The sequence below is a fragment of the Aplysia californica genome, unplaced genomic scaffold (genome assembly GCF_000002075.1).
Source record: "Aplysia californica isolate F4 #8 unplaced genomic scaffold, AplCal3.0 scaffold01793, whole genome shotgun sequence".
NCBI classification, from domain to species: Eukaryota; Metazoa; Mollusca; class Gastropoda; order Aplysiida; family Aplysiidae; genus Aplysia; species Aplysia californica.
In genome coordinates, this window is record NW_004799063.1 from 23,572 (window position 1) to 24,702 (window position 1,131).

The 1,131-nt window shown below is 39.8% G+C and overlaps 1 protein-coding gene across 1 annotated transcript in view; it reads left to right on the forward strand.

The window, feature by feature from the left end:
* Positions 1-1,125, forward strand: part of LOC101850935 (nuclear receptor coactivator 7) — a gene marked incomplete at its 5' end in the record, with an annotated part of 7,730 nt that extends 6,605 nt beyond the window's left edge. The window contains 1 exon segment of the mRNA XM_013090991.1: positions 997-1,125. Within this exon segment, the coding sequence (XP_012946445.1) occupies positions 997-1,012 (16 nt within the window).
* Between the last annotated feature and the right edge of the window lie 6 nt (positions 1,126-1,131).

Consider the following 1,131-nt stretch of genomic DNA (forward strand, 5'->3'; position numbering starts at 1 on the left):
CTGACTGAAGTGTCTTTAGGCCATTCCCAAATGGGGGATAGTAACATGTTCTTGTGCACAGTAGAATTGTAAATGGGCTGATTTATCAATGTCATGCTCATACTGTGCCGGAACAACATGGGGGGAACTGCTGCTTTTTCTTTCCTCATCCTTACTATCGTAATTTTTCTTCTACTTCTTTTGTATGTTTGTCACTCTCTTGTGAACTGCTATTTCCGGGGTGCCTTGATAGTCGAAGCAGACTTTGTGCTGTTGAAGCTAGAGAGGTGAGCACAGTAAGTCTGATTCCGTGTAAGGACTTCTCTGTTGACATCCACCCCTTGGCGCTCTTATGACCTTATGTAGTTGCGAGCGCCGTTAAACCTCTACTAAAACTAAACCGAATAATGTGGCGGTGACTCTTCTCCTTCTTGTGTACCTGACGGTACAGGGAGAGAGTATTATTATGTAAGTAACTGTGTATCTATGTACCATAAGTAACAGGGAGAGAGTAAGTAACTATGTATCTATATATCATAAGTAATCTATATATCGTAAGTAACAGGGAAAGAGTAAGTAACTATGTATCTATATATCATAAGTAACAGGGAGAGAGTAAGTAACTCTGTATCTATATATCATAAGTAACAGGGAGAGAGTAAGTAACTCTGTATCTATATATCATAAGTAAGCTGTTCTAATATAGTAAGCCCTGAAACTGAAATTGTACTCAAGAAGGAAAACTTTAATTCTTTTATAAAGTGTACATTCGTCATGTGCTCCTATTTTTCCTGCTTTTTTTTTTTTTCTTCAATATTTAGAATTCGAATTTCGACAAAATATATCTTGAGTACAAGCAATCTATACCACTGATTAAAAATCTTGCAATTTAAAAGAAATTAATTTCAAAATTTTGGACTTAGTACATTTTAACAGCGGTGCCAACAATACGTGTAATAATAACATATATACGCCATACCATTGTTCACCCAAAGTTCGACTGCTTTGTCTCCACAGTTGCAGTTTTAGCTGAGGAGGTCCGAACCCTTGCCCCAGCCTTGACTTCCTGCCCCGCCCCCTCGCCGTTCAGTGCCACATATGGACGCAGCAGCAGCAGCAGCGGACTGTCATACAGCCCCGTGTCCCCCCCCC